Source organism: Jaculus jaculus, chromosome 14 (genome assembly GCF_020740685.1).
Source record: "Jaculus jaculus isolate mJacJac1 chromosome 14, mJacJac1.mat.Y.cur, whole genome shotgun sequence".
In the NCBI taxonomy this organism is placed as follows: domain Eukaryota; kingdom Metazoa; phylum Chordata; class Mammalia; order Rodentia; family Dipodidae; genus Jaculus; species Jaculus jaculus.
The window spans coordinates 64,539,313-64,566,324 of NC_059115.1; the positions used below are offsets into that span (position 1 = coordinate 64,539,313).

The following is a 27,012-nucleotide window of genomic DNA, read 5'->3' on the forward strand; positions in this document are numbered from 1 at the left end:
AAAAATAAAAATAAGGGCTGGAGAGATGGCTTAGCGGTTAAGCGCTTGCCTGTGAAGCCTAAGGACCCCAGTTCAAGGCTCGGTTCCCCAGGTCCCACGTTAGCCAGATGCACAAGGGGGCGCACGTGTCTGGAGTTCGTTTGCAGAGGCTGGAAGCCCTGGCGCGCCCATTCTCTCTCTCTCCCTCTATCTGTCTTTCTCTCTCTATCACTCTCAAATAAATAAATAAATAAAAATTAAAAAAAAATAGCCAGTTGTGGTGGCACATGCTGGTAGGATATTAAAAAATAAATAAATAAATAAAATAAAAATAAAAAAGAGCCAGGCGTGGTGGCACAAGCCTTTAATCCCAGCACTCGGGAGGCAGAGGTAGGAGAATCGCCATGAGTTTGAGGCCACTCTGAGACTACATAGTGAATTCCAGGTCAGCCTGGGCCAGAGTGAGACCCTACCTCAAAAACATTAATAAAAAGAATGGTCCAACCTATTAACTTTTGACTTTACCATGGGTTTATTGCATTATTGGATTCATTTTCTGTGGTTTGGTTTTGACACAAGGTCTCATTATGCTGTTCAGGCTAGCCTCAAATTCCTGGCAATCCTTCTGCCTCAGTTTCCATAGTGCTGTGACAACAGGGGCTTACCATCACACATGCCATAAGTGCATTTTTGACTTACAACACTAGGATACAACTTAAAGGTTGAGGATCCTTGTACAAAGTGCCAGGCATGCTGTTAGGCTTGGAGCTAGACCTAGGGTGGAATCTTGGCTGTGCCACATAGTAGGCAGAGGGTAGGATTGATTTGTGCCTCAGTTTCCACATCTGTGAAATAGAGATGAGAATAGTAGCTAGAGTTAGAGAGAGATTATGGAGCCGGGTGTGGTGGTTCACGCCTTTAATCCCAGCACTCGGGATGCAGTGGTAGGAGGATCGCCACGAGTTCCAGGCCACCCTGAGACCACACAGAGAGAGATTATGGGTACATTGCTCAGAGCTGGACACCCCTAAGTGTTCCACACCTAGGGAACTCTTACGTCATTAGGTAGATGTTACCCCCTGTTGACCGATGAGGCTCAGAGGCGAGAAGTAGCATGTCCATGGGCACCTCAGCAGGACAGAGTGGAACCCAGGATACGAACCTGCTGCTTTCAACCCCAGAGCAGGGAGTCAGCATCATGTGACTTGTTGAATTAGCAACCTGTGAGCTTGAGGCCACTTAGCTGCTGTACTCACTTCACAAGGGAAGGGCAGCTTCAGACTCCTGGCCTTTGTCTCCTCACTACAGAACAGCTGACCCTATGGAAGGTTTGCCAGTGCATCCCCTAGGCTGCTGAGGCCCGTCCTGGCCAGATACATTTTCCCCTGTGAGGGTTTTCACCTGCGGGACTTGGCCAGAGCCTCGTGTCATGGGCTGCACACGAGCCATGCAGATGCAGAAGGCAGGCACCCGTCCGCTGGGTATTTATGGGAAGGAGGGAGGGGGGGCAGAGGCTTCCCCAGACCTCTCAGCTTTCCCACCTTCTGTGGCACCCGAGCCAGAGGCTATAGTGGGATGTAGAAGGAAGACTGACCTGGGTCAGCTGCTGCCCTGGTAGGGTGGTCTCAGGGATTTAAAACCTTGGTGAGGGGCTGGAGAGATAGATGGCTTAGCAGTTAAGGCGTTTGTCTGCAAAGCCAAAGGATCCTGGTTTGACTCTCCAGGGCCCACGTAAACCAGATGCACAAGGGGGTGTATGTGTCTGGAGTTCGTTTGCAGTGGCCGGGGGCCCTGCCGCGCCCATTCTCTCTCTCTCTCTCTCCCTCTTTCTCACTCTCAAATAAATAAATAAAATATATTAAAAATTACGTTTAAAAAAGAACCTTGGTGAAGCCCTTCAGGATGGATCAGCTGGGGAAGGACAGTCATTTATCTAGCACATATTCTGTGTGACACCATATCCAACTTCAACATGTCAGGATCTCTACTTGACAAGGTCTAAAGATACTTTGGGTGGTCACGTCTCTAGGTAGGGCTGCTGCTGTCATCCAGTGGGCAGAAGCCACTCATGTGCTGTCTGTTATCCTATAATACATAGGAAAAACCCCTATGGCAAAAATCCACACTAGTTTACAATGCCATTGGAGCCAAACTTGTGAAACCCAGGGGTAGAGAATAACTTTGGGGCTCTTTCTATGTTAGGTGGTCATGGATGGCCATGATGAGAATGGGACCATTGAGCAGGAACCTGAAAAAGTCAGCGTGCATGAGAAGATAGGAAGAGAAGTATTGCAAGGAGAGGGAGTAGGGTGCACCGCGGCCATGCGTCGGGAACGCATCATCAGAAAGACCAGGGTGTGAGAGATCAGTTGTTTGCTCTCTGTGTTTCAGCTGAAACAAACCAAGGCACGCACACCATCACCCAGTCCTCCCAATGTGTGTGTGCGTGTTCGATACCTACACTGCCGCACCCATTCTACAGAGACGAAAGTCAAGACATGGGAAACGGAACGTCTTGCTCAGTAGGGACGCGAGTCTGGAAGCAGCCAGCTCTGGGGTGCATGTTTAACCGCACTCTGTGTAGCTGCTCTCAGCTGGTTGTGAGTCTCTCACGTGCTCACCGAATCAGGGACTCCTCAAGGTCAAAAACACACAAGGCTCAGCACACAGGTTAAAGGAGCACTTGGGGGTTGCTCTGTCTGGACAGAACTGAGGCTTGTCCTCAGAAAGAAGCTTGTACAGGACAGTACCCAGAGACAACTGGAACTGGAAGCCAGGTGTCTGTCCAGGCTGAGCGCTTCCTGTCTCACCATGGGCCACTGTCCCCAGCCCAATCCCCCACACACACACACAAACACACACCAACACACCAGTCTGCTTCATCAGTCTCTGTGCCTCTGGACCTGTCACCAGCTGTGACTGGTGCCTGGCAGGTTTTTAAGCCACGAAGAGGAGCTGCTGGTGGCAGAACGCCCAGGCATCTGGCTCCCACCCATCCTTCCTGTTTGTGGACACTCAGCATGTCCTCACATCCTACAGGTGCTGAAGCTGGGGTTCAGGCGGGTTAGAGAGCTTCCCTTCTGAGGTCAGCCCACAGGCTGAACGGAACAAACAATTCATTCATCATTCCTCCGCTTGCTCCCTCATTCATCCACACAGAAGAACTACTGTATAGCAAGTACTGGTCTTGCAGAGTGGGATGCGTGGTCTCTGTCCTCCGGGTGAACATAACCATGTCACACTAATGACAGATGTCATGAGAGGAAGGTCCTCAAAAAGCATCCTCTTATGAGCTCAAGGGTCAGGAGGTTCCCTTGATGAGGACATGCCATAGCTAAGTCATTGTGTGGTTTTTCTTTGTAGTGCTGAGATGGAACTCAGAGTCTCAAATATTGTTGACAAGCACACTTCCAGGGGACCACGTGCCCACCCCTTTGTTTGTTGAGTCAGGGTTTTCCTTTTTTAAAATATTTATTTTGGGGCTGGAGAGATGGCTTAGCGATTAAGTGCTTGCCTGTGAAGCCTAAGGACCCTGGTTGGAGGCTCAGTTCCCCAGGTCCCACGTTAGCCAGATGCACAGGGGGGCGCACGCGTCTGGAGTTCGTTTGCAGTGGCTGGAGGCCCTGGTGCACCCATTCTCTCTCTCTCTCTCTCTCTCTCTCTCTGTCTCTGTCTGCCTCTTTCTCTCTGTCTGTTGCTGTCAAATAAATAAATAAAAATAAACAAAAAACATTTATTTTTATTCATTATTTGAGAGAGAGAGAGAGAGAATATGAATATGACAGGGTCTGTAGCCTCTGCAAACAAACAGACTCCAGGTACATGTGCCACTCTGTGCATCTGGCTTACATGGGTCCCAGGGAATTGAACCTGGGTCCTTTAGCTTTGCAGGCAAGCACCTTAACCACTAAGCCATCTCTCTCTCCAGCCTGAGTCAGGGTCTTTCTGTGCAGACCAGGCTGACCTGGAACTCAGGATCCGCCTGCCTCTGCCTCCTAAGTGGTGGAATTACAGGTGTGAATCTCCTGACCCAGGTACTGTGGCTGAATCATAAGGATGGCTAGGAGATAGGCAGACAGAGAAGCAGGAGAGAATGCTTGCTGGTGGGCCAGTGTGAACAGGCGAACAGGAACTCCCTAGCACAGAGAGCGCAGGCTGTTCAGAATTGCCCCGGTGGTGAGCTTGGAGGCAAGGGCACGCCATCACGCTGGAGGCCGATTACTGGGGGCACTTATTATGTGTCAGGCACCAGGCTGGGTATCCACTCAGCAGCCCTTTTGAATTAGAGGCTCTTCACATCCACATGTACAGACGAGGGAACCAAGGATCAGTTGTTTGCTGAAGATTCCACTAGCAGAGTGGCAGGCGATGATGGAGACACACTCGCACTCACCTCAGGCACTTTCTGGGGTGTCCCTTTGGCTGCCGTCCCTGCTGATCACTGTTTCCTTCGCAGGTGGAGGGACAGTCCAGGGCCCTCATCATCGCACAGGAGCTGCTGTCTTCCGAGAAAGCGTGAGTGCCCGAGCAGCTGCCCATGGCCTTGAGCTTATAAGCAAAGCCTTGCCCCTCCTGGCTTGCCCATGATGGAGTTAACGCAGCCTCAACCCCCTTTCCCTCCACAGGTACGTGCAGATGCTCCAGCACTTAAGCCTGGTGAGTCCGTCATTTTCATTATCTCAAACTAATCGCCCTTTTACGGGCTGCGTTTTAAGAGGCAGAGCTCAGGGAGCAGACAGAGGTGGTTGCATTAACAGCCTTGGTGGCTCGGGCACCGGGCCAGGCTTTTCAGGGAAGTCTGGTCTGCTGGTGGATGTGCCCAGCAGGCACTGCCCTCCCCGGGTGGGGTACCGATGCTGGCTTAGGGACCTGGGAGGGTATTTGCAGTTTCCTCGGCCCTCCTGTTGAGAAAGACCGAAGAACTGATGAGATATCCAAAACAATTTGTTCATTTGTTTGTTTGTTTTGTGGTGCTGGGATAGAACCCAGGGCTTCCTGCATGCCAGGCAGGTGTTCTGTCCCAACCCCATGCATGTGTGTTACATGAAGACGGTCTGTGTCTGGCACTGGGGACAATAGCTCCTGGGCTGGCAGTGAAAGGACCCTTTGGACACTGAGAGGAAAGGAGTCCGGGCATGGGAAATAGCCCACTTGACCTCGGCCTTCACTGCAATCAGCGAAGTTCAGGGCAGCATGGGCTTGTTAAACTCTGCATGAAAGCTGTATATGATAGCACATGCCAGTGATCCTGGAACAAAGATGCTGAGGCAGGAGGATTGCACATTCCAGGCCAGCCTGGGATACACAGCAAGACTTTGTTTCAAAAGAAAAAAGGGTCTGAGATGGAGAGATGGTACACTGGCTACTCCCCTTGAGCTTTGGGGGTAGATGCTGAAAGTAAAAATTGCTAAGAGCACAGGAGAGTGGCCACAGCACACAGAGAATCTGGGCAGGCTTCCCTGAGGAGGTGACGTCAGTCTCAGCTGGGTTACGGGGAAGGGTGCGGGAAGAAGGCAAAGCAAAAACATAAGATTTAGAGGGGTGTCTGAGCCTTGCAGACGGTTCCCCCTTCTTCCTCCTGACATCTGAACAATTTGCAGTACCACCAGTTTAGCACTGTATTCTGCATTTCCTCATATTGTTCACTCATGGAGGGGGTGTCTCACAGAATGTCAGGGCTAACAGTGACCACCATAGGCATTTGGTAGGTGAATATATGGAGGTGACTGGGCTCATGTCACATAGCGACTGAGCTAGGACAGATGCGTGTCTCCCGGTGCCCAGTCTGCTGTTCTCATGTGTGACTCACTTCTCAGGGTGTTCTGAGTCCCTGGCAGCGATGCCATGCTGCTATGCGAGCGGGGGGGGGGGGGGAACAGTTGGGTCCCTGAGGGGAGCAGTCCTCTGAGCAGGGGCAGCCCTTCAGGATGTAACCTCGGCATGAGCTGTTAAACCCCAAAGCCCAGCCCACTGCTAAAGCATCCCAGCCCCTTTCCCATGTTCCCTCCTCTGTTGCTTGCTCCTGCCTGGCAGCCTAGCACAGGCCGGGCTTTTGTTTTATGACTGTTGAGGGGGTTTTAGCTGGGAAGCTAGTGTGCTTTGTCTGCACTGCTTCCCTCTGGGTAAAGGGAGGGTAAGGAGGGCAAGGCAGTTGGAGATCTATAATAATATCCCGAGGTGGGGAGAGAGAGAGAGCTGTAAAAACCACTTGTAAGCTAGTTGCGGGAAATCGTGCCCCAAGCTGTATTTATCACTTTGGGGCTTGGCAGACAGAAGCAGCAGAAATCCTGATGTGTGGCTCCAAGTTCCTTCCAGGCACGCTAGGCTGAAAGGAGACCATATACGTCAAGGTGTTCTCCACCACCCAAGCCTGGATCCATCCTGCTTGCTAAGGTTGGCACGTTTTCCCTCGAATTCTCTGCCCTGCTTAAAAAAAAAAAAAAGTTCCAGGGGCCATTGTGCTGTGGGAAGGGGAAGGTGCCATGGTCCTCAGCCTTCAGGTATCGGTTCAACCTTGAGCTTGCTAAATGGTTAGTGGTTCTAACTTGGGGAAGGCTGTAGGTTCTGCCCATCTAGAGTGGTTCCTGCTGCTCAGGGTCCTGGTTTTGTAAGTCTGTCTTGTATTCAAAAACATTTGTGAAGCCAAACAAAAATGAACATGCAACTAAGACCCATGGAGGTCCACAAAGTCTAAACCATTTATTATCTGACCCCTCACAGAAAATGTGTTCCCTCCTGTCCTTACCTCCCAGGAACTCATTCATAAAAACTTCCATCGCCTGCCCACATCATTCTCCACTCAGCCAGTCAGCCATCCATCCCCTTTATCCTCTCCTCTCACCTTGCACCTCTCCATGCGCCAAATAACACACCTGTGCACCAGCTCCCTCTCGGTTCACCCACGAGTCAGTTGAATACCCACCTAACTAACCATTGACCTATACTCTCTATCCCTCCCCTTCTCCATGTACCCACATACCCATCCATCCATTCGTTCCTTTCTCTTTTCCCCCACCCACATTCACCCATTCATACTCCTTCCTCCTGTTCCTCCCACCATCCCAGTCATTCATTTGGAAAACATTAAGGGCTATTGGGGTATCATTGTTACTGAGATAGACAGGCCTTGGAGCCGCAAAGACCTTCTGAAGTTACTGCGTTATCATTTCCATAGACCCTCCGCAGAGTCACCATGTTATTGTGACCATAGATCCTCTATGAACTCACCATGTTATCATATGCATAGACTTTCTGTAAAGTCATGTTATCATAACTATAGACCCTGTATGAAATCACATGTTATCTTGTTCATAGACCCCCTGTGAAGTCTCTGTTTTATCTTATCCATAGACCCTCTATGAAGACACTATATTTTCTTGCCCATAGACCTTCTGTGAAGTTAACATATTAACTTGCCCACAGATCATTTGTGAAGTCACTGTATTATCTTGCCTTCAGACCTCTTGGGACACAATCTCAAGTTATCTTACCTATAGAGCCTCTATGAAAGCAGCATGCTATCTTGCTAGCAGACTCCCTGTGATATCCACCATGTTTTCCTGCCCACACACCCTCAGTGAAGTTAGCATGCTACCATGCTACAGAGCCTCTGTTTCAGGGGCTTGGACAGAGGCTGATTGGCGGAGGTTATCTCTGCTCCATGACATCTGGGGCTTCACCTGGCAATTCCAGAGGCCAGGGTGGCTTGATATCTAGGGGCTGCAATCTCCTATGGGGGTCTCCCCTCACATATCTGATGCAGACACTAGCTGTTGTCTGGAACCTCAGCCACGCCTATGACCAGCAAACTTAACTATGGTTTCTCTGTGTCTCTCAATGGGCGAGTCTGGGCTTCCTCACAGCGAGTGGCTAGTTGCCAAGAATGATTGTCCCAAGAGAGCCAGGAGGAAGTGCGTGGCATTTTTATGATCTGGGGATGGAAGTCACGTAGCACCATTTCCACCATGCTCTGTTAACCTAGACAGTCGCAAAGGTCCACCCAAGTTCAAGGGGAAGGGATGTAATCTCTACCACTCAATAGGAGGATTATCAAACACACATTTCACGAATATCCTGTGAGGCAGAATATATTTGTTGTGATCCTTTCTAGAAAACATAATTTACTATAGAAGCCACTTTGAATAATTCTGTGTCACTTGGGGATTATATTGAACTTCTAGTAATAAAACCTCAAAATATGGTAATTTCAGTAATTTAGGGGTTCTTCCCTCATGTGAAATAAGGCCAGAAGTAGGAGATCCAGGTCAATTTCGGAAGTGTCCTCAAGTCTCAAAAACCAAGATTCAGTCTAAGTGCTGCATCCATTCCCTAGGCCAGCCTATGTGACAAAGTGAGTTTCAGGTCAGCCTGGGCTAGAGATGCTCCCTTAAAAAACAAAACAAAACTGCTGTAGTTCTAATCTTCAGCTAATCTCAGGCAGAAAGAAAGAGGAAGATGAAGGAAAGAAACAAATCACCATGAGTTCAAGGCTGCCCTCAGACTACATAGTGAATTCCAGGTCAGCCTGGGCTAGAGTAAAACCCTACTTTGAAAAAAAAAAAAAAAAAGTCTATGCCTCCCAGCCTTGAAAATGTTTGCCTGAAAACTGCTCAAAGGATTCTTTCATCTCACCAAACTCGACTACTTCCAGGGAAGCTGGAGCAGCTGGTTGTCAAGTGTTCAGAGCCAAGTGCAGCTCTTCCTGCCACTGATCAGCTGGCTGAGGGCCTTTTGTTCTACTGAGACAGAAATTGTGGGTAGGCAAGGAATTCTTCTGCTGCTGGTCTCCAGCAACTTTTGTTTCCCTGAACACTTAGCTGCCACCAAATGAGGGTTAGCGGCGGACAGGCAGGACCAGCGGCAGGTGGCACCCTCTGACATTCTGTCCTCCTGTGGGCCCGAGGCACTAGGACCCTTAGCTTTACAAGGATTACAGCTTTTATGTAAACCTAGGAAGTAGGGATTCCTCAGCCCTGTTCTGGGGATTCCCAGTGTGACAGCTCCTGGGCCTAGACTGTCTAAGACCCTTGGCCTTTAATGCTGCCGTGCTGCCACCGGGCATCACGCTGCCGCTGAGTCACAGTTATACCTGTGTGTCGTGTATCGCGGCCTTATAGTTTCCAGCTGCTCCATCACCCCTTCATTATTACCCAGCCTGCTGTCAGCCCTACAGATTGCTGGGGACTCTTTCTTCATCCTATTGGGCATAATGTTGCAACAGCAGAGAAGGCTTCTCTCCCAGCCAGCTCCTCAAGCCAGTCCACCAGCCTGCTTATATATCCAGACTTTCATGCAAATGAAGGATTGTGTTTGTACCAATCAGGGTGCTGTTTCTTTTGTTCCAATCACAGCAGTCCTGATAGGCCACCAGTAGAAGTGCTCGCCCTGTGGTCTGAGTGGAATGGGCTCAGGGTCATGCAGAGGCTTGCAGTGGAAAAAGTCCTGTGTAAAATGCACACTGTTTGAAACTGAGGTGGCTGGAGTCACAGTGGGCATTGGTGAAGTGCTCAAAGAGGCTGCTGCTGGCTAAGGGCTAGTCGGCTGCCAGGGCGCTGGGTAGGATCCAACAGCCCCCCGTTAAGAGAGTTGGACCACCTCATCTCCCAACATTTTACTTGTTTACAGGAAAATAAACCTCAGGAGTGCTGGCAATAAGAGCTTACTGTAAATAGTAATGGTGGGTTTGAACTGTGTCTAATGGTACTTTTTAAAATTTATTTGAGAGAGAGAAAGAGACAGAGCGAGAGAGAGAGAATAGGCATGCCAGGGCATTCAGCTGCTGCAAATAAACTGGAGACATGTGCACCCCCTGTGTGACATTGCACGCTTACATCACTGTGCGTCTGGCTTACATAGGACCTGGAGATTCAAACATGAGTTTTTAGGCTTTGCAGGCAAGCGCCTTAACTACTAAGCCATCTGTCCAGCCCTAATGGCACTCTTGACAATGGTCACCTCTTGTCCAGCACCCCAGGCTGGGAGAGACTGGTCCCTCTGACTGGTCTTGTTCCCATGTTTACTGTGTCCCAAGGACTTTGGTTCCCAGGAAGTTGGGTGGCAGTGGAGAATGTTGAGAACAAAAGGTCAACCCAGACGAAATCTAGTACCCCTCCTCTATTGGGGCATTTCACATGGGGACAGGGGACTACCTCATATTTATCTTGTCCCTCCTGCCCATAGGTGTCAGTAAAATTTTTTAATTTTTTTTTGTTGTTGTTTTGAAACATGGTCTATCTATATAACTCAAGCTAGCCCAGTGCTGACAATCTTCCTGCCTCAGTCTCCTGAGTGCTAGGATTTCAGGAATGTCATCATTGTAGGTGGGCCAGGAAACTATTGAGCTGGAAACATTGTCCTTCTATTTTTTAGCCTTTCTGGCTCTTCCAAGACAGAATGAACTCACTAACCCTTGGGGACCTCAGAGGGAACACATTTTGGCTCAGTGGGGGACCATACTTGCTGTACCCTACCTAGGAAAAAAATGAAGCAGGAGCTATGGGGAAATGGATGAGGGAGGCCCCTCGCCTGGGAAGGTGCTCTTCCCTCGTGTGTGTTTATTCAGCCAAAGACCAGAGTTGCTGGTAGACTCTGGAGCCCTCTCCTTCCCGACCCCAACCTCTGAGGCAGTGGAGGATCCACACCTATCTATCTCCAGGGCCTTGGAAAACCATCAGACTTTAAAAAGAATGTTTGTAACTTTAATACACTTAAGTGCACAGATCTTAACTATGAGCGTGTGTGTGAGAAAGAGAGAGAGAGAGACAGAGACTTGGAACATTATCTGAATGAACACTTCTATCATCTCAGAAGATTCCTGTCCCTCCCCCAACAGAGGTCACCAGGGTATATGTATCAGTGATCCTGTAGGGACCCCCCCGCCAGCAGGAGTATTGGGGATTAGGCATGTATCTTCCCATACCCAGCTTGTGAAACCCACACACTCTGTGTTTGCCAGCATGAGAGTTTTGAGTGTTTTAAAAAAATTATATATTTTATTTATTTGAAAGAGAGAATGGGCATGTCAGGGCCTTCAGCCACATAAAAGAACTCCAGACACATGTACCACCTTGTGCATCTGGCTTACATGGGTCCTGGGGAATCGAACTGGGGTCCTTTGGCTTTGCAGGCAAAAGCCTTAACCACTAAGCCATCTCTCCAGCCCATTGAGTATCTTTTTATTCATTGCAATTATCACTACTTTTTCTTTGTAGTTTGAATTTGCATATCCCTGATGATTAATAAAATTAAATATCTTTCTTTCTGTTTTTTAGTCACTTGGAAATCCTCTTTTTTATTTTTATTTTGGGGGGCACACCAGGGCCTGTAGCCACTGCAAACAAACACCACAGTGTGCATCTGGCTTACATGGGTTCTGGGGAGTCAAACCTGGGGTCCTTATAGGTTTCACAGGCAAGTGCCTTAACTGCTAAGCCATCTCTCCAGCCCTCTATTTTTTTCTTTTTTTTAATATTTCTGTTCATTTTTATTTATTTATTTGAGAGTGACAGAGAGAGAGAGAGAGTGAGAGAAAGAGGCAGAGAGAGAGAGATAGAGAGAGAGAGAGAGAGAGAGAGAATGGGTGCACCAGGGCCTCCAGCCACTGCAAACGAACTCCAGATGCATGAGCCACCTTGTGCATCTGGCTAACATGGGACCTGGGGTATCGAGCCTCGAACTGGGGTCCTTAGGCTTCACAGACAAGCGCTTAACCGCTAAGCCATCTCTCCAGCCCAAGCCCTCTACTTTTTTTAATGTGCTTATTCAGGACATTTCATTTATGTGGAATCATAACCTGTGATGCTTGTGATTGGCTTCTACTATCTAGCATACTGTTGACAAGATTTGCCCTTTTAGCATGCATCAGCACTTGGTTGCATATTAGGGCTCAGGAATAGTCTTTTGTGGGTGTGCCACAGTTTGTTTACCCGTTCACCAGAAGGTTGAGGGAGCGTTATCTACAGGAGCTTATGTGGATGCTCAGGAGTACACTGCTAGGTCTCACAGAAACTCTGGAACCTCTCAAGGCACTACCAGACTGTTTTTGTGCAGTTACTGCATGGTGTTGTGACTTCTGGAGAGTCTTATTTCTGTTCATCCCAGGTAAAGAAGGAATCCACCAAGCAACCATCCCATCCAAGTCTCCTGGCCTTGCTTTATTGGCATTACAGGAGCTTGGGTGATACACAAGGTAGCTGCATTGCCAAAAAGTCCCACCTCAGCGTGAGTGACAGCTCACAAAAGCTGCATTGCCAGAGCCTGCCGTACAACGTGTAGGCAGCTCCACCGCCAAGGAGTTTCCCCTCCCTGATAATCGGTTCTCCATTTTTGATGTTTTCATATGCAAGTATAACGTATTTTGATCTTATCCACCCCCCATACGCATACACACACACACAACTGGCAACATTTACAGCTCATCTAACCTTAAGTTCACTCTCTTGATCTTGTTTTTGTGAGTTTCATGGGCCTTTGAGTCTCCCTCCAGGAAGAACTGCTCCACTCATGGGGAACACTATATCATGTTAGATGGCCGCTGTCATGGGGAGAGGGCCCTAGTGATTCTCCTTCCTTAGAACACTTACTATTGTGAGTCTGTTTTATTACAGACATGATAGTGAGTGATTTGATGTCGCATTTTCCTAAGGATATGATGTGATTTTTTTTTCCACATGCTTTTTCTTGGCCATTTGTATATCATCTTTGGAGAGACCCTTTGTCCATTTTTTCAGCTGGTTTGTTGTTCTTTTCTAGTAATTCTACTTTGATGAGGTCTCCCTGCATTTTGGGTCAGGCCTGCATGCTCAGAGCTGAGAAAGCTTCCTGGAGCTTTCATAACACACCCCTGGCTGGCCCAATTGAATAGCTTGAAGTTGGAGTCCTTGAAGTGTTTTGAGTTAGTTTTTTTTTTGGTTGCCCCCCCCCCAAAAAAATAGGGTCTCACTCTAGTTCAGGCTGACCTGGAATTCACTATGTAGTCTCAGGGTGGCCTTGAGCTCAGATCGATCCTCCTACCTCTGCCTCCCGAGTGCTGGGATTAAAGGCATGCGCCACCATGCCAGGCTTTCAGTTAGTTTTTTGTGTGTGGTACTGATGAGCCAGCTTTCTTTCGCCTTTGGACATTAAGTTGCCAAGCCCCATTTGTAGAATTTATGCTCTCCCGCATGAAGCCTCTGCCCCATGGCCACATAGGATACCAGAGAGTGCCCTTGACTCCCAACAACAACATCACTATTTAGCTACTCATCAGTACGTTCTAGCCACCGAGCATCTAGTCCAGCACAGTGCTGATCCAGAACAGTAGTAGTATACTTGGAGAAGTGGTCAAGGGACAGAGCACCAGAATCTCAGGACAGGTCCTCACTTGTACTGTAGGAATTTGTTCTGGAAAGCCTTTGATTTCTGAGACCCAGAGGCAGAGAAGCAGGCCTCACACTTTGACCTGCCCACCGGGTACCCTTTGTCTCTAAGGTTGACCAGAGAGCCCCGTGTGGAGACCTGCATGCTAGCTTCCTTCTTGACCATTGGCAAGTTACCTCAGTTCAGACTGGCCATTAAAGGCTCAGTGTGAAGAGCCGGAAAGAGCAGGCACTTCGTAGACAGGAAGACCCGGACTCAAGCATTGCTGTCTCGGAGGCCTGAAGCAAATTATGGAGCTACCCTAGGTTAGGTACCAGTCTCCTGGTGGGAAGATGGAAACAACACCAACATGCTAAGTGTGCTGTGAGCATTAAAGGAGACATTGAGCTTGGTATGGTGGTGCACGCCTTTAATCCCAGCACCTGGGAGGCAGAGGTAAGAGGATCCCCATAAGGTCAGTGCCACCCTGAGACTACATAGTAAATTCCAGGTTACCCTGGGCTAGAGCGAGACCCTACCTCAAAAAGCCAAAAGAATAAATAAATAAATAAATAAATAAATAAATAAATAAATAAATAAATGCACCATTGAATTCATAGTGTTCTGTGCACACAGGAGTGTTCAGTGACTGACAGCTGTTATTGGTGGTCAAGCACCTTCCCTGGTGAGGTGCAGAAGGAAGACAGGAAAAGATAACCCTAAAACAAAACAAAAGAAGGTACCGGTATCCCCATCTTGTGGCCATGCCAGTTGTAATCCTAGGTATGCAGTGGCTTTCGCAAGGTCACACAGAGGCACCTCTCCAGGTAGGTAAGGGCCCATGTGCCTTCACTAGGCATTGACTTGGGGAGCCCTCTAAGGTTGGAGTAGGGAACTCCTCCACAAACAGCAAAGGGAATAGGATGGCTCCCTGCATGTCCCTCAAGCATCATTCTGTGACCTCACACATTGTTCTATTCCAGTTCCGCACATCCTCTTGCAGGGAGGCACACACTTACACACTTGTACACACATACACACACACATAGATCTTCACACTCACAACTAAGCCCATCCTCGGGCTGGTTACTCTTCTACACCCAAGGCTTTTGCACATGCTGCCTCTGCTGCCGTCAGCACTCCCCTTCTTGTCTCAGAGTAGGCTTTCGTCCCAACAGCTTTTCCCCAGGCCAGGTCTCCCACCTCCAGCTTGACACACCACACCACTTACGCCCACAGCTGAAATTGTCTTCTCTTCCCCAGGTAGCAAACTCTTTGCGGGTAGAACTGTGTCTCTTCTGCTTCTGCCTTGTCCTCAGGCTCACTGAAGAGCAGGTGCTGAGAATGCTTGTTGAATGTATAAGGAGGGGAGGCTTCTGGCACTTCTTGCTCCCTGGAGAAGCTTGTTAGGACTACATGGTGACAGCCAAATGGTGGAGGCAGCAGACACCTTCCCTCAAGCAATGGCTGGTGTGGCGGGCACTCCCAGTTCCATTAGAAATGAATGTTAGTGGGCTAGAGAGATGGCTTAGTGGTTAAGTGCTTGCCTGTGAAGCCTAAGGACCCTGGTTCGAGGTTTGATTCCCCCAGGACACACGTAAGCCAGATGCACAAGGTGGTACATGCCTCTGGAGTTCATTTGCAGTGGCTGGAGGCCCTGGCATGCCCATTCTCTCTCTCTCTCTCTCCCTCTTTCTCTGTCTCTCTCAAATAAATAAAAATAAACAAAAAAAATTTTTTTAAAAAGAAGAAATGAACATTAGTGATAGTCCCAGTCAGGCTTCAAGTTTGGGAAATAGTTGCCTGGCTGCTGGCCATCCTGCCTGTCTGGATTGAGCCATTCAAGTGAACACAATGACAGAAAGAACCGCCTTGCAGAGCACCAAGTAGTTGAACTCCCCAAAGATGCCCTGTCTTCAGCTGTCCTTCTTCTCTCCCTCCCTCTCTCCTTCTCTCACTCTATTTGCCCTCCTTCTCTCTGTCCATCACCTGGGTCTCAGAGTGGCCGGATACTGGTCTTAGAATCTCCACACCTCGTTCTTCTTCCTGCTAAGTGAAGGCTGTGTGGTTAGTGTGTGCTGTGACACTTATCCCAGAGCAGAGTGCACCTGGGAGGAGGGACAGCCTTTCCTCCCGGAAAACCTTCCTGGTCTTGGCCCAGAGAAGAGGAGCATGGAAGGAGAGAGATGCTGAAGTGACAGGAGAAGGAGCAAGGAGGTAGGACGGGAAAGGGCAGACAGAAGACAACAGAGAAACAGGCAGCATGGAGGAAGCAAAGGGAGGAAGGGAGGACTGAAGGGAAGGCTTGGTGGTTAAAGTCCTTGCCTGTGAAGACTAAGGACCCAGGTTTGATTCCCCAGTTACCCACATAAGCCAGATGCACAAGGTGGCACATGTGTCTGGAGTTTGTTTGCAGTGTCTGGAGGCCCTGGCATGCCCATATTCTCTCTCTCTCTCTCACACTCTCTCTAAGTAAATAAGTGTTTTTTAAAAAGGAGAAAGGGAGGCAAGAAGAAGGAACTTAGGAAAGGAGGACATGATGAAAGAGTGTGTGAGAGGCAGACAGAAAGCCACCCCCAGAGGGTCTTGTATAGGTAGTACCAGGCACTGTGAGGCCATGGATATCCCGGCCATTTTGTGCCTGGAAGAGTACATTGTAAGCAGTTCTACCCTGCCTTTGGCTCTTACATTCTTTCCGCCACCTCTTCCACAGTGGATCCTGAGCCTTGGATGGGGTGTGATAGGGATGTCTACATGCTGAGCACTCCTCTGTCACTTCTTCTTAGCACCATGGTGCCTTCTGAGTCATCCCAGCCATAGATGGTCACCACCAACTATGCTGAGTGCCCGCCTGGGTCCCTCTCTATTTATTGTCCTGTGGACTCAGGCTGGTTGGGTCACTGGATCTGCTGTTCTGATCGGCCTTGCAGGATCCTGTGTGGCTGGGGGGTGGGTGGTTCTCTGGTAATTCAAAGCACCAGCTGGGGCTGTGGGATGGGAGGCTGTGCAGGGTGCCTGGAGGTTGTACCAGAGCTGCTCAGCTGGCTCTGTTTGTCTTCTCCTTCAGGATTCTTGGGGTTGTGAGGAGGCTGGTGTGAGTGGGAAATCCCTTCACCTGGCTTCTGCTCCTGTGGCTCAGGCGGGGCCAGGCGGGCACACAGACCAGGACTGCTTGTGTGGTTGCTAGAATTTCTGGGTCCTTCCTGCTTCTCTGCTGTGGTTGATAATTCCTTATACACCCTCACGTTTTGGTAGACGAGTGGATTTTGCCCTTTTTCTGTTTATTCCCCCCTCACCACCAGGCTGCTTTGGCGTAGCTAGTGTGCTGCCATCTTAACTGGATGTCGACCTTTATTTTATTTTTGAGGCAAGCCCAACAGACTGGACTTTTTGTGTTTGTTTTTGTGAGAGCAAGTGAGAGAGAGAGGGAGAGAAGTGGCAAGCCAGGGCCTCCAGCCACTGTAATCGAACTCCAGACGCGTGTGCCAACCTGTGTGCATGTGCGACCTTGCATGCTTGTGTCAACTTGTGTGTCTGGTTTACGTGGGATCTGGAGAGTCAAACATGAGTCCTTAGGTTTTGCAGGCAAGCACCTTAACCTCTAAGGCAGCTCTCTAGCACGACTTTATTTATTTTTTTTTTACACTTTTTGTTTGTTTTTTTGAGGTAGGGTCTCACTCTAACCCAGGATGACCTGGAATTCACTATGTAGTTTCAGGGTGGCTTTGAACTCATGATGATCCTTCTATCTCTGCCTCCTGAGTGCTGGGATTAAAGGTGTACACCACTGCACCCAGCCTAACTTTTTAAAATTTTTAAATATTTATTATTTATTGATTTGAGAGACAGGAAGAGAGAAAAGCAGATAGAGAGATTGAGAATGGTCATGCCATGGCCTTGAGCTGCTAAAAATGAACTCTAGGTGCACGTACCACCTTGTGCATCTGGTTTACGTGGGTCCTAGAGAATCATACCTGGGTCCTTTGGCTTTGCAGGCAAATGCCTTAACCACTAAGCCACTTCTCTAGCCCTTTTGGTTTTTTTTTGGGGGGGGATAGAATTTCTTGCAGCCCATGCTTGCTTTGAACTCATGATGTAGTGAAGGACGATCTTGAAATGATGTGTTATGACTTTTTAGCTTTGTTTTGAAATGGCACAGCACAAGAGCCTCTTAAGGTGGATAACTAGGAAGAAAAAGCTTTACATTTCTTTAAAGAACGAATTACCAGGGCTGGAGAGATGGCTTAGTTGTTAAGGCATTTGCCTAAGAAGCCTAAGGACCCAGGTTTGATTCCCCAGTACTCATGTAATCCAGATGCACAAAGTGGCACATGCATCTGGAGTTCATTTGCGATGGTTAGAAGCCCTGGAATGCCCATTCTCCCCACCCCCTCTCTCAAAAATAAATAAATAAAATAAACCTTATTAAAAGAAGAAGAAGGAATTACCAGAGTGGCTCATGGGTTTAAGGGTATGTTATAGTTACCTTCTCATTACTGGTATGAAACACATGACCAAAAGCAGCTGATGGTAGGAAAGAAACTTCATAATGGCAAGGGAAAATGTGTCATGAGCAGAGGCTAGATGTCACCTCTTCCACAGCAGGTGGAAACAGAAGTGAGAGAGTGAGCCATGTTCTGGCTAGGGGGAGCTGACCTACCCTCAGTAACACACCTCCTCTAGCAAGGTCCCACCTCCCAAATTACCATCACCTGGGGGCCAAGCATTCAAAGCAGATGAGTTTATGGGGAAGGCATAGTTCAGACCACCAGAGGCCATGACTGGCACTTAGTGTGTACAAGAAGGAGTTACCAGTTGCTCACCCCTCCCATAAGAGAAGGGTGTCTGCCAAGTGGCTATGGCTTGACTCTTCTCCATGTGAGCAATAGCTGGGGGGAGTCCTGTGACCAGCAGGTCTAAGATGGCCTTCCCCTCCACGGGTGGGAGTGTTGAGGGCTAACCTCAATGCTCATGGTTGCCTTCATACAGGCCAGGGCTCTGGAGCCACAGAGGCCCTGCCGAGGAGGACTTGGGCTCAGACCCGTCAGACTGTGCCTAACAGGCCTTTGGGGTTTCAGGAGTTCCATGGAGCCATCATGAGGGCCTTGGAGGACATGGACCAAGAAGGCAGAGACCTGCTGGCACAGGAGGAGCTTCAGCAGGGTCTGAGTGAGCTCCCAGCCATCCTCGTCCTTCACCAGGGCATCCTAGAGGAATTGGAACAGAGACTGGGGGACTGGTGAGCAGCCCTAGGGCCCTGTACCCCACTTTTGCCACTTCAGGTGGGGAGGAGGGGAGGGACAAAACATCTCCACGTCTCTGGTGTCTCTGTGTGACAGACATGGAGCCTGACCAGAGGTGGTAAGTAATTTGCCCAAAGGGAAGCAGCTGTGCAGGGGTCCAGCTGCAGATGGAACGCCAGGGTACCTCCTGTCCCCATGCTGGTGCCGAGGCTGAGATCTCACTGTCTGTCTGCCATCTCTGACAGCAGGGAGGGCCAACAGCAGGTGGCCGACATCTTCCTGGCCCGTGAGCAGGAGTTCAAGCACCATACCACGCACATCCTGCAGTTTGACAAGTACCTGGGGCTGCTCGCTGAGAGCTGCCTGCTCTCGCCCCAGCTGGCCACCGTGGTACGGGAATTTGAGGTGAGTCCTTGAGTGCCCATAGACACTACAGTAAGGATGCAGGTGGTGAGGGAAGGCTTAATAGATGTGGATGAGGCATATGAGGGGGCTGGGCTGGGAAAGAGTAGGATAGGAAGCCCAGGTTGGGGTGAAAGAGGCTACCAGGAGGAACTTCCAGGCACTGGATAGCTGTACCATGGGAAGGCTCTCAAGACTCACCGTCCCATCAATAAATATGAAGGAAGCCAGGGCCAAGCCAAGGAAATGACCAGGACCAGTCACAAACTGGGGGCCCAGCTCCTGGGTGGAAAGACGAGTTTCTCTCTGTTCCTGCTGTTGGGAGCGTGGCGTAGCCTCGGAGGGCTGTGCATGTGCTTCAGTGTCCCTGTGATCCTCAAGGGCTGATCCTGGAAAAGCTTCCCGAGAGAGGAGGGGCAGGTTCTGATGACAGGGGCGATGCAGTGTCTGTGGGGGTCGCTGGGGTGTGGTCTCTGAGGAAGCGTCTCCTCTCTCAAAAGCAGCAGAGTCCGCAAGGGGGCAGCGGCCAGAGCGTGAAGCATCGGCTGCTGCGAGTGGTTCAGCGCCTCTTCCAGTACCAGGTTCTGCTCACAGGTGGGTCCGGGCAGGCGAGGATGAGGCAAGGTCTGCCATAAGACCCTCACCCCCTCCCGCAGAACAGCTATGGGGAGGATGGCACAGCTCCTGGCCCCACAGACACACAGACGCCTCCTCACCCTCAAACACAGACGTCCCAGGACGCCCTCACATTGTACATCTTGGCTCCCCCAGACATCTAAGCATCTTGGGAAAGCTGCCTTTGTCACTAAGGCCAAGTGCTTAGTGGCCAGAGCAGTGGGTATTTTCCGCCAAAGGCTTATCGTATGTATGTTCCTGTGGCTTTGCCACATGCATGCCCTGTTCTGCTTCGCAGCATCCTTTTCTCCAGCTCTGTGGCATGCTCTTGCCTCCCTCTTGCCACTGTGTGCCCCTCTGTCAGCTCTCATCTCCCTGCCCCACTAGTGTAAGACCCTGCAAGGCCCAGGCCTTTCCTTCTGCTTCTGCCACTGCCTCCCCCCTCCCCGCCCCCCAGCAGTTTCATCCTGTCCCCAGCTCTGCCTGCAAGACACACGGACACACATCGCTCTGTGCTGAGCTCAAGACCCTTACCCAGAGGCCCTACCCAGGAGCTCAGGCTCTGATGGGGAGACAGACACCCCCATGGGGTACAGGCACTCACAGTTCCAAGGTCTGCAAGGAAAATGTAGTGAGCTGAGGCCTAGAGAAGTCACTCACCTACTTCAGAAGTAGCAGCTGAGCACTGACTGCAAGTGCTGGGGGCAGCAGTGGTCAAGCACCGACTGGCTAGGCCTGCGCAGATGCTGGGGGCAGCAGTGAGTAAACAGGCAGACTGTGGCCCTGAGGAGCCTGTGGCCTAAACAAGCAAATGAAGTAGTCAAACCAAGACAGAACACCGGCTGGGAGTGGGCCAGCAACAGAGCATGGTCTTAGCATTCACAGGGCCGTGGGTTTCCTCCTAACACCAATGTTGTATCAATACATTATTGTACACGAGCATATAAATATACATTAAAACATATATCTAGCCGGGCATGGTGGCGCACGCCTTTAATCTCAGCACTTGGGAGGCAGAGGTAGGAGGATTGCTATGAGTTCAAGGCCACCCTGAGACTACAGAGTGAATTCCAGGTCAGCCTGAGCTAGAGTGAGACCCTACCTCAAAAACAAACAAAAAACATATACCTATACATGTTTATAATACCTGTGTTGAGAAATGCTAAAGAAAAAGCAAACAAGTTAAAGGGATAGAAAAGGGGGTTACTGGAGCTGGAGAGATGGCTCAGCAGCTAAGGTGCTTGCTTCGAAGCCTAAGGACCTAGGTTTGACTCCCCAGATCCCACATCAGCCAGATGCACAAGGTGGTGCACGCATCTGGAGTTGGTTTGCAATGACTAGAGGCCCTGGCGCGCCCATTTCATCCCTCCCCCCAACCTTCTCTTTCTCTCTTTCAAGTAAATAAAAAAATATTAAAGGGCTGGAGAGATGGCTTAGCGGTTGAGCGCTTGCCTGTGAAGCCTAAGGACCCCGGTTCGAGGCTCGGTTCCCCAGGTCCCACGTTAGCCAGATGCACAAGGGGGCGCACGCGTCTGGAGTTCGTTTGCAGAGGCTGGAAGCCCTGGCGCGCCCATTCTGTCTCTCTCCCTCTATCTGTCTTTCTCTCTGTGTCTGTCGCTCTCAAATAAATAAAAAATATAAAAAAATATATATTAAAAAGAAAAGGGGGTTACTATGTTAGACCCAGCAGCCAGAGAAGACCTCCCTGAGGAAGTGACAGTGAACAAAGACCTCAGCAAAGGAAGGACATGAGCCTTGTGACGACAGAGAGGAGAGGGACCAAGTGAAGGGGACAGCAAGTGCAAAGTCCCTGCAACAGGAACAAGCTTGATATATTCAGAAAATAGCAAAGCCGTCAGTTTGGCTGCACCGGAATCTGTGAGGTGAAGGGTGGCAGCTGGCTGGGGGCCAGAGTGCCAAGTGCCAACGGTTAGAAACATGTCAGCAGGTCAGCACGCCCCTCTGCTCTGTTGCTCATCACAGTGCTGATTGCCTCTTGTGTCTGTGTCTGCAAGGCACAGCCAGTACCAGGCACATGACAGGTGCTCAGCAGGTATGGGTTAAATAAGTGAGTGACCAGAGGAGTGACTAGTCACGGTGACTTGGATGCCAGGGGTGGGCTGACACAGTGAGAGGGTGAATGTCCCATTCCTGCGGAGATCTCCCTAAGAGCGGTGACTGACTCCTGCCTCTCCATCTGTCGCCAGACTATTTAAACAACCTGTGCCCTGACTCAGCCGAGTACGATAACACACAGGGTAAGTGCAGAGACCCTGCAGGGGGGGGGGGACACATCCCAGGGTGGGCTCCATTCCCCACCCCTGGAGTCTATGCCAGTGTCCAGGGTGGACACGGTGTTCTCCCTGCTAGCTGGGTGTGCTTGTGCATATGATGCCCCCCCCCCCCGCGCCAGGGCACACCGGCCAGAGACTCTCCAAGTCTGCTGAGATGACCCCTGCCCTCAGATGAGAGAGTTCTGTCCAGCAGAGGAAAAGATGACAGAGTTGAGTGACCGGAAGCGGTGCTGGGTCTAAGGCACTCGCCCAGCCTGCCTGCTCCGTCACGGTCCTGTGCCTCAGCTCCTGCCGGGGTGGGCCCATTGCAGCAGAGTCTGAAGCCAGTCACTGTGACTGTCAGTATCACTAGGCAGTAATAACAGAGCTAGGGGTTTGGCCCACCGACGTGATGCTACACTGGGGCATATGGACGAGGCCAAGGAGGACACTGACAACTCGACTGCCCTCCCATGTGCCTGTCGTCCGCCCTGCTTCCCTCTCCAGGTGCGCTGACCCTCATCTCCAAAGTCACAGACTGTGCGAACGACAGCATGGAGCAAGGAGTAAGTCTGATCGCTGGCCCTTCCCTAGAACGCAGACTCCAGGACCCTCTCCGCCTTCTCCTTCTGCCTTGTGTTACTCTACCATCTGTCTCCTGGGTTCCGGCCCTGACATTTGATGTGTGGCCTCAAGTACTGTACTGTCTGTCCCTCTCTGGGCATCTGGTTCCCCATTTGAACCATGAGAGGGGCCATAGACTTGTACAGACTGGATAAGTGACGCAGCTTCCACATCTCACGATCATAGGCCATCCACCTCAGCCCCAGGGGTGTGATCTGTAAGTGATGTGCTCCTAGCACACCTTATACCCCAGTCAGAGTTTCTGGGCATAGGGTCTAGAGGAATGGATATTTAATAAGCTCCCCAGTTGATGTTATTCCCACAGAGTCAGACTCACCGGTTCACTGGGGTGCCTGGGCTCTCAGTGTGCATACACACACTTAGGTATGCAGCTCTGCGTTTGTTAAACACTGGTCGGGTGTTCACTGAATTCCACAAGGATGACAGACTTTATCCCACATTGCAACTCTACTTATGGGTTACACGTCCATCCGTGTCCACATACTCACCAGGTTATTACTATGTTAGGCACCTGTGTTGAGAAGGATTCTGAGGCTGAGTCCTAACTCAGGCGGAAAGAGTTCAGTGACCCATTGGTCATGTCTGCCACAGGCATAGAAGAGTGTTGTTGCAATTACCTTCTCATTGCTTGGACAAAACACTCAACCTGAAGCAGATTGTGAGGGAAAAAGGGTTTATTTCAGCTTATGGTTTCGCTTTTTAAATATTTTATTTATGTATGTATTTGCAAGCAGAGAGAAAGAGAGAATGGGTACACCAAGGGCTGGCGCCTGCTGTAAACGAACTCCAGACACGTGCGCCACTTCGTGCATCTGGCTTTATGTGGGTACTGGGGAATGAAACCCACGTCATCATACTTTGCAAGCGAGTGCTTTGAAATGCTGAGCCATGTCTCCAGCCCCTTGGCTTATGATTTTGAGGGGACGTTTCATCATGGAGGGAAAAGCATGGCAGAGCAGACAGCCAGAGGGCATTATATCTTGTCACATCAGCTGAGAGGGGACAGCAAAATTGAACTATCTAGCTCTGGCAAGGGGACAGAACTGTAAAGTACCAAGGCCCACCCCCAGCGTCACAGGCCCTCCAAGGCTCCACCTCCCAAAGGTTCCATCAGCTGGAGCTTAAGTTTGAGGCTTAATCACAAACACTGAGGCTATGGCGGAGGTGGGGGGGAGCGTTCCACACCCAAACCAGCACAGGTGTGATGGTGGTTGTATACCAGGATGTCACTAAGAAACTAGGCTGCAGCTGGCACACAGAGTAACCTGGAGAGAGAAATAGCGTCTATTGAACACCTTGTCAATCTGTACTCTTCTAAGACTGGAGATAAGGGGTAGATAGTAAGATAGGGGTGCCAGGCCTGGTGAAACCAGGGCTTCGTAAAGCATTGCTCATGTGGATACAAATACTTATGATAAGTGCTTAGAGTCGGAGACAGTGTGGGTTCAGAGGATGCAGTTGTGCACCTAGAGTCAAAGGAGGGAGTATCTACTCCAGTGAGAGGACCCCTCCCCCAAGGGGGATATGTACATGTGACAAAAAGGCAGAGGCAGAAAGGAGGCCTGGCCCAGACAGTTGCTGGAGATGGGAGATGTTGTCACCTAGTGTGACAGCTAGTGAAACCAGAGTCTGGTGACAAAGGCTGAGTCAGCTGGGCCAGGACAGCTGAGGCTGGAAGTTAAAGCTAGGAGGGCTTGAAAACACAGGGCCACTTCTTGGGGCTGCTTTCAGGGAGGGTCATTATCTGGTCCTTTGTCCTCCCACTGTGCTGTCCATCTTACAGGCTTCCACCTGGCGTGCTGCGTCCCTGTTACCTGCACTCATCACTGTGCAGTGGCTACCTGCCTCCATCTAACTGACGTAGTGCCCACTGATCAGCCCTGCCTTGTCCCTTCCCAGCTTCTGGTAACCACCATGTTACTACTCTCCACTTCTGTGGAGGGTCAACCTTCTTGGATTCTGTATGGATGTAAAATCATGCGGTTCTCGTTTGCCCCTGCCTGGCTTACTTCACTTGACATAATGATCTCCAGTCCCATCCACGCTGTCGCAAAAGGCAGGATTTTGTTCTTTGTGAAGGCTGAAAAGTAAGCACTCCACTGTGAGCATGCACAACATAGTCTTCTCTGCTTACTAGCAGACACGTTACTGTTGGCATGCCTCTGCTGTTGTGTGTGTTTCTTTGGATGTATCCAGACATAGGATCGTGGAAACCAACTTTGAGTGTGCCAAGCAACCTCCGTACCGTTTTCCTCAATGGCTGAGCTCAGTGGCACCTCTCAGCTCCCACTGCATGCCAGGGAGACGTCCCTTTCCTCCACTTCTCGAAGCACTTGGCCTCTTCACACTCTGTGTCAGCAGTCATTCTTACTGGCGTGAGGAGGCACCTCGCTGTGGTTGTGATTTGCATTCTCTGGTGCTTGGGGATGCCGAGCACTTTTTCATACACCTGTGGCCAAATTACGTCTTCTCTGGAGAAGTGTCTGTTCAGATCCTGAGCATGTTTTCTTTGTTGTTGAATTTTATTATGTTTTTATATTTTATTCATTTATTTATTTGAGGGAGAGAGAATGGGTGTGCCAGGGCCTCTAGCCATTGCAAATGAACTCCAGTTAACACTGTGTTCATGTGGCTTACGCAGGTACTGGGGAATTGAACCTGGGTCCTTAGGCTTTTCAGGCAAGCACCTTAACTGCTAAACCATCTCTCTAGCCCCTCTGAGCATGTTTTTAAGCAGCCATCACCATACTTATCTCTAGGGCTCCTTCATCTTCCCAGACTAAACTCCATCCTCCTTAAACATCTCTCCTTTTAGTCCCCCAACCCTTGGCACCACCATACTGCTCTCTGAACATAGCTGACTTTTTAGAACAATTGAAATTTACCAAAAAAGAAAAATCAGAAGAGTGTCCCAAGAGTTCCCGTGTGTCGTGAGGTTCCCGTGTTTGAATATTTACTGGTTACAAAGAGCCAGTGTGGACACAGTGTCAACACCCACAGTTTACACTGACCAGTCTTCTTGTAGGACCTTCTTCGTTTGGTTGGTCCTCTTGGCTATGATAGTTTCTCAGGCATTCCCTGCCTTTGATGTCTGTGTTGGTTTTGAGGGAGTCTGGCCAGGGGTGTATTGCAGGACTCCTGCTATTGGTAGGTATCCTCACAATTAGACTGCGTCTGTGGGTCTAGTGAGGTGGAGTTGTCTCCTCATCTCAGCATGTGAAAGATCCACAGTGGCCACATAACCTGGCCTTGGTTACCCATCTGAAGAAGCATGCCCCTGACTTTTCCGTGGACCTTGGAAGAAGGTCTCTGTGCACAGCCAACACTTCAGGAGTATGGAGTCAGCTCCCTGTCCCTTGGGACTGAGGACCTACCCAACTGATCTGGAATTCTTCTGCTTGGAGATGTGCCTCTCCCCCTCTTGGATGGATCATTCTATTCTTACAAAGAAATCAATCCCTTATGTCACTATGAACTCATATATTTATTGTAGCCCACACTGCTTTGTTTGTTTCTTAAAATAAATAGGCAGCAGTCAAATTTAAATGTTTAAAGAACCTTACAATATTAGACACATGTGCAGATATTTTCATATGTAACCCACAGACACTACATTCAGCTCAACATGAGCTCTTACCTGTGCTTACAACTATGCTTACCCCACAAATCACTCTAGTCCCTCCAATAGTGAGGGGCTTGAGTCCTATATCCATCCATCATTTAGTTAATTGTTCAAATTGCTTTTGAAAAATATTTTTCCTGTGTATAAAAAATCTGAGTTGTGTCAGGCATGGTGGTGCACGCCTTTAATCCCAGCATTCAGGAGGCAGAGGTAGGAGGATCTCTATGAGTTCGAGGCTAGACTGAGAATACAGAGTGAATTTCAGGTCAGCCTGGGCTAGAGTGAGACCCAACCTTGAAAAAAAAAAAAATTCTGAGTTAGCCAATTGTTTTTTTCTCTCGGTAAAGTAAGGATGATGCTCAACAGTCTTTTTCTGGCTTCTGTGGTAAGAACCTTGCTGTGGGACTTATGCTTGTCCTCTGTGTTGTTCCCCGCCCTCCCCCCACCCCCCGCTGAATGCCTCCAAGATCTTCTCTGTTAGCTGGGTGTAGTAGCTCATGCCTGTACTCCCAGCACTCAAGAGGCTGAGACAGAAGGAATTTTGTGAGTTCAAGGCCCGCCTGAAGCTGGGCATGGTAGCCACACACCTTTAATCCGAGCACTTGGGAAGCAGAGGTAGGAGAATCGCTGTGAGTTTGAGGGCAACCTGGGACTTATCCCAGGTCAGTCTGGGCTAGACTGAGACCCTACCTCAAAAAAAAAAAAAAAGAAAGAAAGAAAGAAAGAAAGAAAGAAAAAGAAAAAGAAAAAAGCCAGCCTGAATACCATAGAAAAATGCTGTCTCTCAAAATAAATACGACAAAACAAGGAACAAAAATTTCTCCAGCCGGGTGTGGTAACGCACACCTTTAATCCCAGCACGACTCACTAGGTAGAGGTAGGATGATCGCCATGAGCT

The 27,012-nt window shown here is 49.6% G+C and overlaps 1 protein-coding gene across 5 annotated transcripts in view; it reads left to right on the forward strand.

The window, feature by feature from the left end:
• Fgd5 (FYVE, RhoGEF and PH domain containing 5) overlaps nt 1-27,012 on the forward strand; it is a 118,552-nt gene that overhangs the window by 68,303 nt on the left and 23,237 nt on the right. The window contains exons 4-10 of one of the 5 annotated variants that reach the window (XM_045133790.1): nt 4,436-4,494; nt 4,605-4,635; nt 18,393-18,553; nt 18,803-18,962; nt 19,460-19,553; nt 21,782-21,832; nt 22,355-22,413. In XM_045133790.1, coding sequence (XP_044989725.1) covers nt 4,436-4,494; nt 4,605-4,635; nt 18,393-18,553; nt 18,803-18,962; nt 19,460-19,553; nt 21,782-21,832; nt 22,355-22,413 — 615 coding nt within the window. The remainder of the gene's footprint in view (nt 1-4,435; nt 4,495-4,604; nt 4,636-18,392; nt 18,554-18,802; nt 18,963-19,459; nt 19,554-21,781; nt 21,833-22,354; nt 22,414-27,012) is intronic. The other 4 variants (XM_045133791.1, XM_045133794.1, XM_045133792.1 and 1 more) reach the window with 4 other exon arrangements.